The 15,589-nt window shown below is 44.2% G+C and overlaps 1 protein-coding gene across 12 annotated transcripts in view; it reads right to left on the minus strand.

Annotated features, from left to right (window-relative positions):
• Positions 1-15,589, minus strand: part of PAX2 (paired box 2) — an 85,636-nt gene that overhangs the window by 13,885 nt on the left and 56,162 nt on the right. For 11 of the 12 annotated variants that reach the window (XM_074874778.1, XM_074874773.1, XM_074874783.1 and 8 more), the window contains 2 exons: positions 12,772-12,947; positions 10,804-10,930 (listed from right to left, as the gene is read on the minus strand). In XM_074874778.1, coding sequence (XP_074730879.1) covers positions 10,804-10,930; positions 12,772-12,947 — 303 coding nt within the window. Of the gene's footprint in view, positions 1-7,027; positions 7,295-10,803; positions 10,931-12,771; positions 12,948-15,589 lie in introns of those variants that run through there. The other variant, XM_074874780.1, reaches the window with a different exon arrangement.

Genomic DNA, 15,589 nt, shown 5'->3' on the forward strand with positions numbered 1-15,589 from the left:
AGTCTCTGATATGCTAAGTGAGGATTGTAATTTCTTCTCCCTTTTTGCTATAGGAAGCTCTGTTTGGCAAGGACCCTTTGTGGAGGATATGGGGAGTAGAAGCTGAAGTATCTGGTTCTTGTTGCACAGTTAAAGTCACCAGAGTAAGCAGCACACCAGCACCCAGCTTCTGCTTTACAGCTTTATACTATCCTACAATCCTACCAGTGAGCCTTCATGTGCCAGTGCCAGTCTCTGTAGATGGAGAACCCCCAAAGCTGTTTTTCTCCTGCATCGTCTGTCATCAGATGGCAAGGACCACACAGATTTACCTTCAGGCCAGACAGGCAGAGTCACCACCAGCAGTCTGGGAGTGCTGAAGCTTTATTCAAATAATGTTGATACTAGGTAATTTGGATGAACAGATCTATATGTAGGCAGAGGGCCAAAAGTTCACAGACGGGCTGCAAGTGAAGTGAAATTTTTCACAGAAGCCATTTGACAGTCATACCTAAATAAACTAGGGACACTTTTGTCCTGGGCATTTTCTGGGCTCCTTTTTCAACTGTCCATATTGTGCAAGAGAGAGCAGGTGTGGGGAGCTGCTGCGAAGGAAAGGGAAGAGAAGAAGGTGCATACGGGAAGCGTGGGTGGGCAGAAGCAAGAGGTGCTATGGGCAGAGGTTAATCCTGTTTGCACAGCCCCCAGGCACGTTGGGTTTCCTGGTCCCTCCCCTGCTTTATTTCTCTTTTAAAGCATGGAATTTTCAGCTATAATCCTTTCTAAACCGCAGCATTTTTCAGGCGCTCTGTGTAAGTGAAACCATAATCTCTGGTAAAACAGACCGCTTAAGCTGCTGTAGCATTAGGCCAATCTGATCCAGCCCCTGGATTTCCGCTCTGCCCAACCACCACAGGGAGGATTTCAGCCTGAAAGACTGCCTAAAGCCCTTGCAATGGGAACAACAGTGCTAGGCCTTGCCTTGCAAAGCTGAGAAGGGTTAAGGGACCAGGAGCTATTTGTCCCAGTGTTGTGAGGCTGTTAAAGCCCCTGTCAGACTCACAGCGGAGATGAGCCCAGCCCTCTCTTGAACACATCAAGGCTTATGAAGAAAAATTCCTCGCACCTTCCAGAGGCAGCACCACTTACTCAGTACAGGGGGATAAAGAAGTCAACAGTAACATGGCAAAGAGACTGGGACACAATAACACTAAACACTCTCTCTCTAAGAGCAGTGGAGAGGAGGCGAGCAGAAGGTCAGACAGCGAATGATTGCACAACCAAAACTCAGACTTTTATGTGTCTATTTATCTATCTGTCTATCTTTCCCTCTACGCTCTGCAACTGCACAGACATAACTTATATCCCATGTATCTTTACTGGTGGATGGTATTTACCAGTTTTTACTCCTTTGTTGTCTAACTCTCCCCTGACTGAAAGCACCTGAATTCTGTCTCCGATATAACTCCTGCCACTGCTATGCTGGAATAATTGCCCCAGCAGTGAATTATAGTTCCAAAGTGTGTCAGTGTAGACGAGATCAATTGATTGATCTATCTATCCCCCTGTGAATGGCACAGTCCCATTTTTCATTTTAACCACCTCAAACTTCAGCTGCACCTTTTTTGTTTTCACTTCTGATTTTCTCCATTCTGTCTTTTGTATTTGTGATGGCGAACTTGCCCCTTCCTATCCTAAATCCTGCTAGTGCCAGCAAGCTGTGAAGCAGTGCCGTACTGGCTTGGCTGTGTCTTCAGGGGTGTCTCTCAGTAAGGCTGCATCAGGGAACCCCAAGGTATCTGTCAGTGTCTATTCCTAAGGCTGGAATACCAACCTGTAATTGAATGGGGGGTGGAATAAGTCTGCAACCCCTTTCCAAAGCAGCAGAAATCTATTCATGTCCCAGGGTCCTTTCTTCTTCTAAATGGCAAACGATATCCTTGTTTATAAGCAACGAAAAAATACCACCCAATGTCATGGTTGGGGAAATCTGAAAGGGTCATCAGGGTGGGCATATAGCTGGAAACATAGCAGAGGACTGCATATTTCGTGCATCTTCTACTCCTCTCTTTCTGACGGTACTTGCTGAGTTATGGCTGTTTTTATTCCTTTCTAACCCTCTCCTCTGTTATTCTGGCGGAGAGCTAGAACTGGTGATCTCTGGCCTAAATTCCCCCTGCGAATGAAGGGATTTTGGCCAGACAGGGTGAGAGGAAGATTCACAGCTTTGGGTTCCTACAGAGACTCGTCTCAGCTTTTATCGTGCTCTCTGCTGCTGAAGGGAAGGAAAGCAGGGGGGTTTGCAGGACTAGATAAGCTGCTTGTTTTTCATTGCTGGCTTCCTGGAGGATAAGCTACCTGCATCGAGTGCTCCTTTTCTTTTCAGTAAACAAAGAATATCAAGATGGCACATCCCTGCATAAGGGATGGCTTGTACACACCCACTTAACAACACTGCTCACCATCTTGACAATGTTTAGCGTTCTTCATCTTTTCCTGGGATATCTATCAAATATGACCCCAGTGCCTCACTCTGTAGAACACATATCCTTGCAGAATCCCTTAGGATCGCTGTTTTATCTGTGAGGAACTGAACCCACAGAAATGTACCCAAGTTCATGGAGGAACTCTGTGCCAAAGCTGAATCTTAGGTGTTTTGAATCCTACGCTTGTACCCACCATTGAAACATCTTTTTCCATATTTGTGTTCTCCATTCCTTAGAAAAGTTTCATTGTGGCAAACAGAATGGGACTGGGTCCTCAGCACTCATACACTGGTGAGTTTACACTACAGCCAGTGGAGTCACATCACTTTACCCATGTGAGAATCTTGCCTCAGATTCTAGAAGTCATGCAAAAGACCATACTGGACTGATATGTATGTGTCGCTTTTGCTTTCTGTCATGTCAGAAGAACTACTTTCTCTTTTATTTCTTAGTTTTCTAGCTTTTCTTTTGCAAGAGCATTGCGCAAGTTGCACTGAAAATAAAGAACATCCTATTTTTTTCCCTTCTCTGTGATCATAACAGACTTTTGCTAGAGCAACTGAAAAGTGCAAAGACTATTCTGCTTCTTGTACTTTTCTTGTTTTCTTTTTGTATTCCTGCTGACTGGAGAATGAGCCTTGCATGTTCAGGTTTATTTTCTGCTCTGCACAGATCTGTCCATGTTCTTAGCCCAATACTCGTGGGTTGCTGAAATACATGTTTAAAGAAACAACCTTGGATTGTTTTTCCCTGAGAGTCAAAACTGTTTTAACATCACTGATGTCAAGTTTTGAAATCTATTTGCCCCATTTTTTTATAAAACTGAATTTTATAAATCTAGATTTTGTGTCTGATTTATTTAATTGCTGCTCTCCAAGTAAACTGACCTGCTAACTCTCTATGCTACTTTGGAGGGAAAAAGTTTTATAGTCTTTGTATAGAGTAAAACATGGAGCTTCCAGTAGACCTGTGATCTGGTCTAGTTGAGTACTGTTAGTGTTAATCACTTGAGAACTCCACTGAAGTCAACTTCATGTGGCTCTAAGTACATTTGTTTGCAGATGGAACTGATGAAGGAAGATGTGCTTTAAAGTCTTAGGGTGCAGGGGGAAGTGTGCAACTTGTGCACTTGGCAGAAAAGTTCAGTGGAGTTCATACTGTTGTCCCCTTTCTTGAGTCCCAGCCCCAGAATCAGGTTGGGCAATTACTTCTGCCTTAAAGTGTAGCATATACTTATTCCTTGATGGGTTGGGACTTGAAAGTTACTTCTTAAAGATGCCAGGAAATGTAATTAGAACATGTTAGTTTTTCAGACAGTCTTCATTATAGGTATCTCCAAGGTTTCTTCACAATGATATTCTACTGATCATAAGATAGGATAGATATTCCTGGGTAGCCCACGGCAATACTAAATCTACAAAGAAGGGCCAAAGATTGCCCTAAGGTCTCCATTTCTCTGAAAGACCGCAGTGGGCAATTTCAATTGTACAAGCAGCTGGCCTGGTTAAATCCGGTACAGCAGATGGAGATCAAAAGTTATTAACACCTGCTGACAGGTGTTGCTTAACTCAGATATAAAGCACAGTCTTTGCTGTCAGTGGGAAAATACCTACATCACAAAAATGTTCATCGTAGCCATACTTATTGGATTCTTCATTTAACCTCAAAAGAAAAGGCAAAAACTGAATTGTTGGGAAGACAATATAATTATTTTCTCTAAAATAGTCCCTTTGTGTCCGGCAGCAGAGTGTGTGGCAGCCTGCAATGCTGTCCTCTTGCTGAGGGCTGAGGAAAATTGGACTGGGAATGCCAATTTACTGCTATGGTCATTACATGACGTTATTGTCATTCACTGCTATTGTTCATTTAAATGCTAATTTAAGGAAGCCAAAGACGTTATTTCTTTCGGGCCATCCATTTCTGGGTTCCTCACTTCAATATGCCTTTCAAGCCCACAAGCCACCTTCTTCAGCATCATAAAGTTATTGTGAGTGAAACTTACATCGGATACATGGAAATAGTTTATGTAATTCCTTTCCTCCCCACTATTCCTGTCTGTTCCAGGGATCATTCATCTGACCATCTATCACCCTCAGCCATTTGATCCTGGAGAAGAGTAGTAACACCTTTTGCCTTTCCAAATTCCTTGATGAGATAAGATATTATCTATTCTCATGGATGGGAAACAGCTGATGAAATTTGGAGGTCCTATGGACTTCTACTTTTGCTGATTCCTCATCTTAAACAGAAGAGAGGCTTCCTCACAAAAAATATCTCCTTCATTTTGGTGAGGCAGAGTAGTAAGAGTCTTGTAGCAACCATATGAATTATTATCATATTCCATTTTCAGAGCATTGGAACATTCAGAGATGTGCCAAGCAGGCTGCTTGTCTGCTGGTGGCTGCAGCCATGATGCTGTGCCGCAGAGTGTGGGTCTGCATCTGTAGGATTTGCTGTCACCAAAGCCAATTTGGGGCCCCTAGCAGTTTGTTAAGAAGTTTTCTTAAGTCAGCTCACTAAAGCCCTGACCAGGGCCATTGCTTATTGGTGTCAGAGACTAAAGTAGATTGGAGTAAGACAGGAAATTTTCACCATTGCAAACAAGGAAAAGGGGAAGGAAATGCTCCCCCTCTCAGTGTAATGATATAAGTACAACTGAATGTAATGGTCAGTTTTAATCATGATTTAATACAGCAAGCTGGATCAACTTGTTTTACATTTGCACTATGAGGCTGTTTTCTAAAAGGTTGGATTTTATGGGTGGTAACAAATATTTTGTCAAATACAAAATTTACACTAAACGTGGTTATTTCAATTTTTGCTAAGTAGATGAACTGCATCTGTGCACATTTATTTAAGCAATTATGTTGTTTAATATAATTTGTCTTTACATATTATTATATGAGAAAATAGTGAATGATGAGTCCATATTATTATTTTATTAGATTATTAACTTTTAACTTGTGATCTGTGTCAAGTTATATTTGGATGGAAATTAGAATTAAATTAAAAACAGTATTTGTAATTATTCATGCTAATTAAATAAAATGACCACAAGTTCCCTGACTTCCTAAATATACTAGAACAGAAGAAGCAAGCTTTTCTAAGCAGGTTTTGCAGTAAAACTGACTTATTACATGAAGAAAAGGGTATATAAAAGGAGGAATTTGAACTGATTTCAGAACCTGATTTTAGAACTAATAGATCTCATCCTTTCACACCAAGCTTAATTCACTCACTGACAGAGGAAAATAAATGTTCCTTGTTTTTCAAATCCTAGTTTGTTTCTTAGTTTTGAATGATCTGGTTATTGAACTGAACAAAATTCTCTTCAGTTCACTCACTAAGCTGAAACGAAGGAAATAATATCTTTTCACCTTGCAGGAGGCTAAAGTTCTCAAAAGATTGTTTATCACTTCAGAAAAATTTTGGATACGGATGTCTAGTCAGTGATTTCTCCGTGCTTAGCATCACAACTTTCTTGAAAACTTTCATAGAAATCAGATGCTGTTTAAGTACTATTTTTGTATGTTTTTCAGACATAGCAAGTAGCTTTTAAGTCAGTAATTCTAAATAATTTTTTTGCATACATTTGTGTATGAATTAAAAAAAGTTAATGTAAACTGAAAAAAAATCAAGCCCTGTGCCAGAGAGGGGAGTTCTGGAGGAAAGCGAGATCAATGGAGTTTGTGATTTTTGGTGCCTTTGTTTGACACATCGTGGGTTGTCAGAATTTCTCACCCTGGATGATACTTGTCTCTTTAGGGAAAAACTTATTTCCCAGAGAGAAGGAAACATTTTTTATACAGGACATGGGAGCTATTTTGGCGGGTGGTGATGACTTTAGAAGTTCCCCACTCCTATTAATAGGTGCTAACCATAGCACAGAAGCATTCAGAAACCTCCTCACAGGAAGAGAAGGGGACACATACTCCATTTCAGTCAATGGTAGAAGTTCCTGAAGTGCTTTTTTTGTCCCATTTTTCTTTTACTTCTCTTTGTAGATGTCACGGATTGTAGTGAGCTGGCAAACAAGGTCTATTTAGTTAAAACTGCCAGTTTCAATTAAGGGAAGTTTTTCTTTACCTTTGCTGTAATTTTACTATCCATCTAGTAAGTAAATCCTCCCCTTTAGTAGTCTGTTAAGAAGCAAGTTTCAAGTCATGCACGAAAAGTCTGTTGTGTTTTATTTCTCATAGTGCTGTCTCTCTGTTGGGTAACTTCTGGGCTAGATAATTGAGTCAGAAAGGGCTCTGCTCCCAAACTATTAATCTAAGTCCCCAGAACTTAGAACCTGGTTTGAAGACACCTCACTTCTTTCATGCATGCTTATTCCAAAAGATGTGACTTCTGATGGTGCTTAAAGAAGGATCTCTGTTCTCAAAGGATTCAAGGCTTTTGTGAATAACCTTGTGCTTTTAAAGTATTCCTGTTGCTAGTGCCAAAATCTTGAGGTTCTCCTCTGCTCACCTCCCAGGTGTTAGCTACTGAGTACATTCCAAACTCAGAGATCCTTGGAAACTATTGAATAAAAGAAAGCTATTGAGGTGTTCTGTGTTTACTTAGCCCTGTACAGATTTATACTCATCTGCCTAGGCTGTTTGCCTTCAATAGAACTAATCAAAGTAGAACATCTCTGAACAACAGAGTTCTTGTCTTGGTGTTCAACTGCATGTACTCACCTTATCTTGGTATGTTCAAGTTTGGATCTTTGCTTCTAGGAAATCTGATTGGTGTCCAAAGATACTGTCCAAGAAACTGTCAGGATCTGTGCCAATCTAGCTATGATGGCCATGCAACATCAAGGTGAGATGTAGCTGGTCCACTGGCTGTGTGTGAAGGAAGAGGTAAGGTGGTGTTCTCAGACAGCTCTTAAAAAGTTTTCTCTCTCTGACACTTCACAAGGAAGTTGAAAATTTCTACATTGTCTGTTCTATATGAAGGACAGTGGGACCGTGTTTCCTAGCCTAGTGCCCAGCTAGCCCTTAAGTGTCAGCTCATTCACGGAAATTCCGTGCAGATACTTAATGGGGAGAAATAAGGGTGACCTGTCTGCTCCATAGTAAACAAATGTTTTTGTTTACTTGCTTTAGGAGATGCAAGTAATAAATGGACCATCTGAGGTGTGTTAAATAGAATAATTGTCTGAAAGGGAATGTTTGATATTGGCAGTACTAGGCAAGGCTGTGCTGTATGTAACTGTGGTGCTAAGCTGTGTCTTTTGAATAGATGCCCAGGACTTTGGGAAAGGCCTTCCTGCACACTGGGGAGGTGTCTGCCTGTTTTGCAGCATTTCTACCTCTTCAATTATAGGAAGCTCACAGACAGATAAAGGAACTTCAGCAGCATCTGTGCTTAACTATCTCACTACATTCCAAGATTTCAGGTAGTTACATATTGTTGAGGTTTTGCTGGATTTTGGAAGGGTGTATTCTCAGAATAGTGTGAACTGAGAGAGCTTGCTGAGGAAAGCTAGTCATAAGCCAGAGAGAGGAGAAGAACTTTCTCGGAAGTCTTCAGAAAGGGCAAGAATTCAGTGCCAGACAGCTTTGATTTGGAAAGAGCTAGTGATACTTTTTTCTGTCTGGGAAGACTGAGCTGGGGAGACTTTCTTGTAGAAAGCTAAATCACATCCTGAAGTGACTGCACACAGAGTTTGTACCCTGCATGGGTGGATTTGTTTCACATTTTTTCCAGATATCACTTGGGTTTACAGACTGCCCTGGGACAACAGCAAAGAGGAATTTCAAAGATGACACTATAGCAGCAGAACAGGCAGCCAGCAATTCAGTACTCGCTGTTACTCCAATATCCCTTCTTGGGAGAAGAATCTTGGTGATACCAAAGAAATCTGCATGCTCCCAGCCTCTTCCTTAATTTCCTGGCTGGGGTAGATCAGGAGGCAGCACTGAGTTCCTCACTCTCTGGTCCTTCCTGAAAGCATTGCCCAGCCCCATAGCAAACATATAATGAATCATTCATCTTTAATAGATTATGCAAATTGAGGACATCAGATCAATGAAGATCAATAACTGCAACCATTTAATTGCCAGCAAAAACATTTTAAGAATGAGCATTATCTGAAGTCCTTTCTTGGGTAATGGCACCATTAATCCAAACATTGGATCCTGGCCTAAGTGTAGAGGAAAAATTCTCCACCCCTCTTTCCCTGCTGCCTTTCAGGGTGTTGAGGGTTTTTTTTTCCCTTTTCATTTCCAGTTTCTGAGTTTCCCCATCATTACCACCAGTGAACAGCTCCCAACGCTAATAGTTCTGCTTTTGTTACTCTGTGCTGATTGAAATGTCGCATACAGATTGAGATGTTAGTGCTAAGTTGCCACCTGGGAGTGTCAAGCTGGGTCTGAAATGAACTTTTCTCACTCTTGGATCCAGATGGATCAGATGGGGACGTTCTCGAACTGAGCTGGGAGTGTTGCAGGGAACAGAGTGGGGATGGCACAGGATGGGGGGGACATGAAGAAGATTTTCTGCCTCAGCCCACAGCCTCTTTTGTGAGGCCAAATCTGTCTCCTGCTGTCCCCTCGTGAGAGTCATGTCCAAAGCTTGTGCAACGTCTCCAGTCTTTGGGAATTCTGCTCTCATATTAACAGGCTGGAATGCATCCTCTTCACTTAGACAGAAGTACTAAAAAGAATTATTTTTATGGCACCTTTGAATCTTAAACTCTGATTTTAGGCACCTCACCTTTACATCCAGCTATGGGGATCTGCCTTCCTTGAAGGAAGGACAGTACTGGTGTCCTACTGGCTTTGCCCCCCAAAGACAGGAAAGTATTTCCTGTAAGAAAGGTAGATCTGCTAAATGGTAGATGGATACCAGCTGAGTTTTGTCTTGCTTATGCAAATACAGAGAAAGGTGGAATAATTTTGCCACAGCTGAACCATTTTTTTCTGTTGACTAAGAAACTGCATGGCTACAAGGATCCTAGATCAACCCTGATAGCAGTAAAAATGCCTCCATGAAAAAAGTCTGGGGATGTCATGCTTTTTAGACACTCCCTAAATATGCAATTCGCCTCCCCATGGTTTTTTGCAGACCTCACACTGGATGTCTTTTGTATTTGGGGTAACTGTTACTAATCCTGCCCAGTCCCAAAGTTCCTGGTAGCCAAAAGTTGCATGCAACAATATGCCTTTGCTCAGTGTTTGCAGGACAAACAACTGCCTGCTTCAGCCATGAACTGCTTTGACTTCAGAGGCTATTAGCTGGGGCTTCTGCAAGAAAAAGTTGAGATACAAATCCAGTGCTCTTAATTCTGTGCCATCAGAGGACAGCTCTTTGGCCAAGAGGCAACAGCTCTTTCCCTTGCTAACAGGACTTACACTTCTTTGTCATGAGTTATTTCTCAACTTACACTGCAAGGTTTCTAGAGGGGCCACAGCAGTCATAGGGAAAGGGGGAATATACCAAACAAGGGCGAGTCACTCAGGCCCTGCCAACTGCTTTAGCTACCCAAGAGGAGATGTGCAAATCTGTGGTAGCTGTGTGAGCAGGGACCAGTGACAACTAAAGCCTGAGAAGAAGGGCCGTGGCACCAGAATATCTCCTTATGGCTCTAGACATGCACTGGGCAGGCAGTCTAACACTAGTATCAGGATGGTGTGCCCCGCGACCCCAAGACAACCCTGTGCTTCTCAGGTCCTGCATGTGCCACCAGCGAAGAGGAGGTTTCTGTGAAGCGGCTGCTGCAGAAATTGCCTCCCACTTCTGTGCATCCCGTTTCCTCTGCTGTTGTGCACTTGTTCTCATTTCCTACTGTCCCAGACACACCTGAGTTTAATGTGCCCGTGCATGCAGGAAGGGGAAGGGCTGTGAACAAATTTCTTTTGCCAGCTCCTGTTGGAGATTCATGGGCTTAAGGAAGAGGGAATTTAGCAGTCACAGTTCAGCAGACCTCAGTATTTAGTTTGCAAATGCCCCTTCCAAATGCCAGGGCTGAATAAAACTTAAATTATTATTTCTCCCCAGGAAAACCAAGTGTGGATCATGGGTAAGCCACAACCTTCTTGTTCTCAGACACAAAGGGAAAAATCACAGTGCATATTTAGACATTTCTGTCCTCCACCAACATTCAACCCTAAGCACCATCTGGGCACGCAAGTTCCCGATTCACACCTGGGCACCTCTAGGTGTACCCAAAACTGCCAATACTCTGAATTTCAAGCTTCTCTTGAACCCTTACATCCTCCACAGTCTTTCTGTCTCTTTCCATGTTTGCCACAGAGGAATATCTTGCATTAGCAGAAAAAGCAGAAGCTAATGGTGATGAGGGAAATAAATAAAAAGCTTGGTTCTGCTGTTTGGTCAGGCAGCTTACCGGTCACCACAGGGTACGTCTGGGGTCCTGACACATTTGTCCCCAGGTCTGGGTTAGCAGAGGTGGATAGACTTGATTTGACTTCATCGAGACCAGGGGTCAGAGCTGGGAGGGAGTACTCATTACCCTGGGGAAGAGAGGAGAAAGACAGCTCGCTATTGATGCGCTGGGAGAAAGGGAAGGGTGTACAGATGGGAGGGAGGAAGAGGAGAGATGCAAACCCCTGCACAGATGGAGGAGGAGGAGGAGGAAACAGAAAATGAAGTGATGAGAGGGTTGCATGGGGGGGGTTCCTATGATGAACTGTCCCACCCGCTGGTGTGCCACTGTGAGGGGGAAAAGGGGTGAGGATTGGGCCCGTTATCTGTGGTATGACTGAGCCTTCATTCAGTGCTGTGGGGATGGGGGTGGCAGCCTGTGCCAGCCCAGGGGAGAAGAAAGTGGAAATCCATGTCCCCTCCTCTTGGCTTGGTGGAGGCAGGAGGTGTCTGCCCTGGTGACAAGGACAGCTGGGGCAGAGGGCTGCAATGACAGGACTGGGACAGGCGGGCTCTAGGAAGCAGCCAGTGTTGGCCCACTGTAGCCAGGCTCTCTGCTGAGTGTCTGCCTCCCCTCTGCTGTTACCTCTGTCCTAGCTCTTTAAAAACAAACAAAGAAGCCTCATCCCCTGCCTCTGTCACTCTGTGCATTGGGGTATGAAATTGGGGAGGGGGGAGCCACATGGCTAACAGAAGGGTGGGAGGGGGAGAGCCATTGAATCTGAAAGGGTGTCCTGTCCGAAAGGCTCTGGTAATTGCCTTTTTATTGTGGCAGCCTCTGGACCAGACGCGGGAGCTGGAGAAACCAGGAAGGCTACAAAACAGCAGGAAAAGTTGCTCTGATTAATATTACGTTAAATTAAAACTGATTTTCTGCTCTTTCTGCTCCGTTTTTTTTCATGCGCTTCCCCAACCCCCTTCCCACATCTCCCCCTCCTCCAGTGGGCTCCCTGCACACTGCCCCCTCCCCGCCCCTGTCCCTGCTTGGCTAGGACTGCCTAGTCATTTCCAATTCCTTCTCGTATTGATCTTCCTGTAGAAATCAGTTTTGTAATTAGCTGCAAATTAGGCCTTCTACTGGGGGTGAGCCTGCCCCCTGATTTATCACCAGAGTAATTCGCTGTGATCGGAGAGAAATTAAAATGAACTCAATTAGGCTTCGGATTTGCTTTATGGGCCCTGCTCAGAGTTTCAGGGGGAAAAATGACTGTGCTGGTGCTTAATAGTCTAATGAAAGTAAATAAAGGTTATTCATTGTAATAAACCCAGGGACTCTGGGATGAAGGGAGTCCACAGCCAGCCTCTCCTTCTCTTCCTTTGTTGGTTTATGGCTTGGGGCGGTTTAAAAAGACTTTTGATTTTCATTTTATTAAGACAAACAGCTTTTGGGATAAAAGGCCGGGGGAGTGGGGGAGTAGGGGAAAGGGGGGCAGAGCTGTAGAAGTACAGAAAACTAGGTTGGAGATGGGAGTCAAGTCTCAGCTTTGGGCCATGAAAGAAAATCTCCATTAAAGCCTGACCCTGTGGCTCACTGGTCACCAGCATGATCTGAAAGTGCAGGAGTTTCCGTGCAATGCTGTGTGCCAATGAACATGCATGTCAGTGTTTGTATGTTCATGGCAAGAACATGCCCACATACCTGCACGTGTGTGTGCAGAGGGAAAGGTGGACATGGGGATTTAGGGGGAGCACAGTGTACCTGTATATGGCGAGTTCATGAGAGGAGGCAGAGCTCATGTATACACGTGCATCAGCGCAGTAACACATTACAACTAGAAAGTGCTGTAAAATGTAAATGTGATGTATGTGCAATAACAGGTCAGTGTGAGAACAAGGGATGAAGAGGGGGGAGAGTGATTTCAGTGAGGGAATTTCCCTGCCATCATCCTGTGGGCGCCTGTGGGTCCCCATTACCAGGCCAGGCCCTCACCTGCTCAGATTTGATGTGCTCTGATGTTTGAAAGACGTCAGGGTAAGAAGGACGCTCAAAAACTCGATCTAAAGCTTCCAGCTGCTGCTGGGTGAAAGTGTCGCCACGAAGGTGCTTCCGCAAACTGTCCACGCTGCTCTGGGAATCTCCATTGGGAACTGAGCCCTCGGATACATCTGCAGGGCACAGACAGAGAAAACAGGGAGTTAGCACCACCCTGGCTTGGATCAACAAGGGATGCGGGACAAGGACAGAGTGGGAAAGAGCAGGGCCCTCCACCTCCACCCAGGGAGCTGTGCTGCTCCTGTGGGAAGGGGAGGCTGCAGGGACCCAAGGGAAGCCCCCTCCTGTCTGCTGGCATGGCCGGGCAGCTGCGGCGGGCTCTGTGGGACTCTCCTGTCCAGGATGAGTGAGGCTGTGGAGAATGGTGCTCAGCTCAGAGATGAGTTTTGGTTCCGCTGATTTTTAGTGTTTAAAATTGCCAAATCTCCTTTACTGAGCATAAAATGGGAGCAAAGCACAGCGATTAGCATCGCTAGAAGGCTGCTGGAGAAGCAGCTCACAGAGAAACCAGAGTTGCTGAGGGTAGACCTGTAGTGTAGAGGGCTGATGAAGCCTGGAATGGAGAAAGGGCTCTCTTACAGCTTGGAAGGGAGTCAGTCTCTGTTGTAGCAACCCAGTCCCAATAGAAGTTATATCTCTGTTATAATTTCCTTCTCATCTGATCTTGCCCTGTCATAGCCCAGACGAGTCTTTCATCCCCCTCATATAACAGGAATGATTCTGTTTCTGACTCCATGTTTCACCAAAGTCTCTCCCTGTGGGGCATCTGTCCCATCCAACATATGTTGGTTTCTGTTATGATCTCTGTCCCATTCTCCTACATGTAACTCCTGATTTATCACAACCCATATCTCTGTTATAAAACTCCCTTCAAAAATTAGATGAATCTTTGTCTCTGTCGGTCCCCCTTCCTATGCAAAATGAATTATTGTAATACAAAATCTAGTCCCACTTAGTGGGAACCAGCCTTCCTGGTATTCCTTTGTTCTTAGTAGGAAAAAAGCCTTTTTTTGGTAGAAGCATTGCCAGAGTGCATCTCTCTCCCTGCAGCAGCCCTCTGACACAGTCCAAGCTCACTGCAGTACCTCCTGCCATGTTCCAGGTGTCTCTATCTCTGTTGTGCCATCCCACGTCTCTTACAGCCCACTCATCCTCTCCGAGGTGAGTCCATTATAAATGCCCTGCCCCATCCAAAGTGAATCTTTCTGTATGATAAACCATCTTATCACCCACCTGGTTTTGGTTTTTTTCCATGTTATCCCCCAACTCAAATGAGGCGCATTTATCTCAGTTATAACCCCTTTTTATCTGAAGTGAGTGAGTCTCCTGCTATTAGCATCTGTCACATCCAAGGTGAGTCTGTCTGTTTTAACCTCCTGTCCCAGCTGAAGTGAATCTTCCTTTGTCATAATCCCTCATCTCATCTGAGGCAACTCTGCTCATTATAATCTTCTCCAACTGTGCTGAGTATCTTTCTGCTGTCACCTCTCAGCCTAACTTTGGTAAGACTGGTTATAATCCCCTGTCTCATCCGTGCTGATATACCTCCATACCCTTCATGCTGAATCTCTACCTACTGTGCTTCATCAGATGCAAGTCTGTCTGTCTTATCACCCTGTCTAACCTAAGATCAGGTTCTCCCTCTTGCACTGTGATTACCTTCCTGCTTTTTCACTATTATTCCTCATACTTCAAATTTTCTTCGTGGCTTCCAGTCTGTGAATCTCAGAAAATTGCTGTCTGTCACTACAAAGTGGTTGAGGGATCCGTAGAGACCTTTTCCCTCTTCCATGCGACTGCGAGGTGCTCATGGGCAGATGATGCTCCCAGGAGCCTGGAGTGGCATTCACTGTACAGTGGCCAGGACCATGCCACTCTGCCACTTCATCTTTTAGTTTGTGGATGGTGCCAAGATGGGTATTTTCCTGGCACAGTTAATGCCCAACTGGTGGCCCAGAGTTATAACTGAGCCTGCTGCCTTCTGGCTATGAGATATATCCGTTTATAGGTGATTATATGATATGATATAATCAATAGTACATTATATACAGTAACGTAGTACAGTACCACTCTCAAGACCATAGAAAATATTACATATTGATTTGTCCCAGCCCACAGCCTTCCCTCAGGCAGCCCCTTCTCTCTTTCTTTTCCACCCCTAGCCAGAGCAGGGCTGTTTACTGGCACTGATCCCTGGCATTTTCTCCTCTCCTCAGGCTTATTTGCACAAGCGAAAATTCTCAAGTTCCTGAAAACTGGAGTTCATGACAGGTTTGACTAAGAGAAAACAAAGCAAAGACCAGGCTTGGTGGACTGCACACTGTGTGTGTCAGTGAAGTTTTCATGTTTTAGATGGAATGGGCTGTTACTGCAAGGGGTGGCTTTCAGGAGGACTAGGGTAGCTCGAGGCTCACATTCCAAATTCCAGTAGGCACTTCTCTCTGGTCCTCCCTGCTGAAAGCTGGCACAGAACATCTGGGTCCAGGCTCAGAAAAAAAAAGTGTGTTTCTGTATCAGCGCTTGTCTCAACCTGTCTGCAGCCTGTGAAGCTGTTTGCCTTTGAGGATTTTTCCACATGTGTCAGTCAGTGTGCATGACTGTGCACACCATGATGCTAATACACGTGGGTATTTTTGCAGTAGATCATTATTCTGGTATTTTTCAGATTCTGCATCACTGTACATGCCTGAGAAACCATTTATCTGCGGTGGCTAGTTTAGGGTATATTTGATTTTCAAGGATGGCAGCCCTACGC

This window comes from Strix uralensis, chromosome 7 (assembly GCF_047716275.1).
Source record: "Strix uralensis isolate ZFMK-TIS-50842 chromosome 7, bStrUra1, whole genome shotgun sequence".
NCBI classification, from domain to species: Eukaryota; Metazoa; Chordata; class Aves; order Strigiformes; family Strigidae; genus Strix; species Strix uralensis.